At 45.1% G+C, this 2,699-nt stretch overlaps 1 protein-coding gene across 1 annotated transcript; it reads left to right on the forward strand.

Moving 5' to 3' along the window:
- Positions 1-207: 207 nt before the first annotated feature.
- LOC308485405 (ferritin heavy chain A-like) lies at positions 208-2,384 on the forward strand (the record flags this gene model as incomplete). Its single annotated transcript, XM_081021281.1, has 4 exons — positions 208-335; positions 1,308-1,454; positions 1,586-1,711; positions 2,229-2,384. Exons 1-4 carry the CDS (start codon positions 234-236, stop codon positions 2,382-2,384), a joined length of 531 nt encoding a protein of 176 aa, XP_080877407.1. The 5' UTR covers positions 208-233.
- Positions 2,385-2,699: the final 315 nt, after the last annotated feature.

Below are 2,699 nucleotides of genomic sequence, written 5' to 3' on the forward strand. Positions count from 1 at the left end.
CTAGGTGGAGACCAAATTGTCATCAGCTGCTAGCTTTGTCCCATTCTGTTGAGTCATTCTCCCACCCCCAGAGCCAACTGGCATTTCTATTGGATGATTCTGCTGCTAATCACAAACAAGTTACCTGCCCCAAATGGTATAAAAACCACTAGGGCTGCACGTTTTTCTACACCACCAGCAGTGTAGGGCTTGTAGTGTTGTTTGGTCTCAGTTTATTTTGCTAGGATACAGAGATGTCTTCTCAGGTGTGCCAGAACTTCCATGCTGACTGTGAAGCTACCTTGAACCAGCTGGTGAATCTGGAGTTGAATGCTAGCTATGTTTATCTGTCTATGGTAAGTGACTTTTGGCTATCTAATAGGAAGAGCCTGGTTGCAACTTGTTTGTGTCATTTTAGATTTACCCCAGTCTTAAGTATGTTTGTTAAGCTTCAAGTCTCATGTAGCTTATTGGGTTGTTTTTCTAAGTAAGTGTGCTATAGGTGGGAGAATGTGCTTCTGATAAACTAACAGTTACAGGGTTTGGAAGACCCTTGATGCTTTAACCATGTCTTTCAACTCCAGACCTGTTAGAACCATTAGTGAAATAACCATGCTGAATTCTTATAATTAGCATTCTGCACTGTAAGAATGTAGTTATTATGGTAACTAGGAAGCTTTTCCAGTACACTGGAGGGGGTTTTAGTTTGCTTTTACTACCTCTACGTGGAGGGTGCTTGTGGAGAAGCTCAGGTCTGGGGGCTGAAGGTGGTCAACCAACTCTCTATCTGTAATTATTATTATTATTATTATTATTATTATTATTATTAATTATTTATACCCCGCCCATCTGGCTGGGCTTCCCCAGCCGCTCTGGGCGGCTTCCAAAAGAATATTAAAATACTATAATACATCAAACATTAAAAGCTTCCCGAAACAGGGCTGCCTTCAGATGTCTTCTAAATGTCATATACTTGTTTATTTCTTTGGCATCTGGTGGGAGGGTGTTCCACAGGGAAGGCGCCACTACCGAGAAGGCCCTCTGCCTGGTTCCCTGTAACTTGGCTTCTCGCAGTGAGGGAACTGCCAGAAGGCCCTCGGTGCTGGACCTCAGTGTCCGGGTAGAACGATGGGGGTGGAGACGCTCCTGTACTACTGCTACAGTAGGCCATCTAGTCAAGTAGTATCTTTTCAGATGTTGTGTCAATGCAAAGTGGAGAACAGTGAGTCCAAAATACATGGACACATCTGGGGTGGGAAGGGATATGCTTGCATATTGGCTACATGTCCTCATCTGACTATGACCTGTATTTTTCCTTCCCCTTCCAGTCCTACCACTTTGACCGGGATGATGTTGCCTTGTGTCACATGGCCAAGTTCCTGAAGGAGCAGTCCGAAGAAAAGTGGGAGCATGCAGACAAGTTCCTGAAATACCAGAACAAGAGAGGGGGGCGCATCTTGCTGAAGGACCTCAAGGTAAGTGAACATGGAAGATCTTTAGCTGGGCTTCATTTGAGAGGAGAGTGTGTTGTGATTTGATGGTGCTGTTTGCATGTTGCAAGACACAGGCTGGTGTTCTGAGTCTCTGTGTTTGATTTTTGGCACAGAAGCCAGAGAAGGACGAGTGGGGCAACAGCCTGGATGCCCTGCAGTCTGCCCTGCAGCTGGAGAAAAGGATGAACCAGGCCTTGCTGGATCTGCACAAGCTGGCAACAGAGAAGGGAGACCCTCATGTAAGTTCTCAACAATGCTACCTTCTCCAGGAGCCTTCCTCGTGCTTCATAGGATTAGGAGGGTTAGTTAGCTCTGAGCAACCTGTAAAAATGCCCATCCCACATGCAAGGTTTGTTTCCTTCCATAAAACCAGTACCAATGCCTAGTATATCTTTAATTTCTCTGTGGCATTCAAAAACTGGAAGGGTGTAGCCTTGTTGTAGCCCTTCCATGGTTTGACACAATTGGTGGCTGTTGGTTTTGGTTTAGCTTATCTAGAGAAAGTTAAAGCTACATGCCTTATTCCCCTTGTGACCCAGTTCTTAAACAAGATGTATACAAAAGTTTTAATCCACTGGTAGGAAATCTGTGACCCTCCAGATGTGGTTGGATTGCAGCTATCACAAACTCTAATCACTGTTCAGGCAGGCTGGTTTGATCTGAAATCCAACATCTGGAGGGTGGCAGATTCTCTTTGTCCATAGCTTATGGTGAATAATATGTGCAGTTGACCAGTGCTTGTCTTTCACCTTTCAGCTGTGCGACTTCCTGGAGTCTGAGTTCCTGGAGGAAGAGGTGAAGGTCATCAAGCAGCTGGGAGACCACCTCACGAACCTGAGGCGCCTGGGACTGCCCCAGAATGGCACAGGGGAGTACCTGTTTGACAAGCTCAGTTTGAAGAGCAGCAGCTGAATCCTCTCATCACTTTAGAAACAGAGAAAAGTCAAGTTTGTTTAGTGTAATGTTCAAGAATAAAATAAATTATTGGCATGAATCTGTAGTAGTGTGGTGTTCTTGTTCTCTTTGGCAAAATGGAGTGGGACAACCCAAATGCACTCAGGCCAGGGCGTGATCTGAAGGTACACAAGTCCACTACTACTTTGAAGTAAAGCAGGTCTGGGTCTGGTACTTGGATAGGCAGCTACTTCAGAACCACATATGATGCCTTGGTTTCTAGGACGGAAAAGAGGTTGGATATAAATGTGAAGAAATTACACTTACTGCCCT

Source organism: Podarcis pityusensis, assembly GCF_964106645.2.
Source record: "Podarcis pityusensis genome assembly, chromosome: 9".
Lineage (NCBI taxonomy): Eukaryota > Metazoa > Chordata > Lepidosauria > Squamata > Lacertidae > Podarcis > Podarcis pityusensis.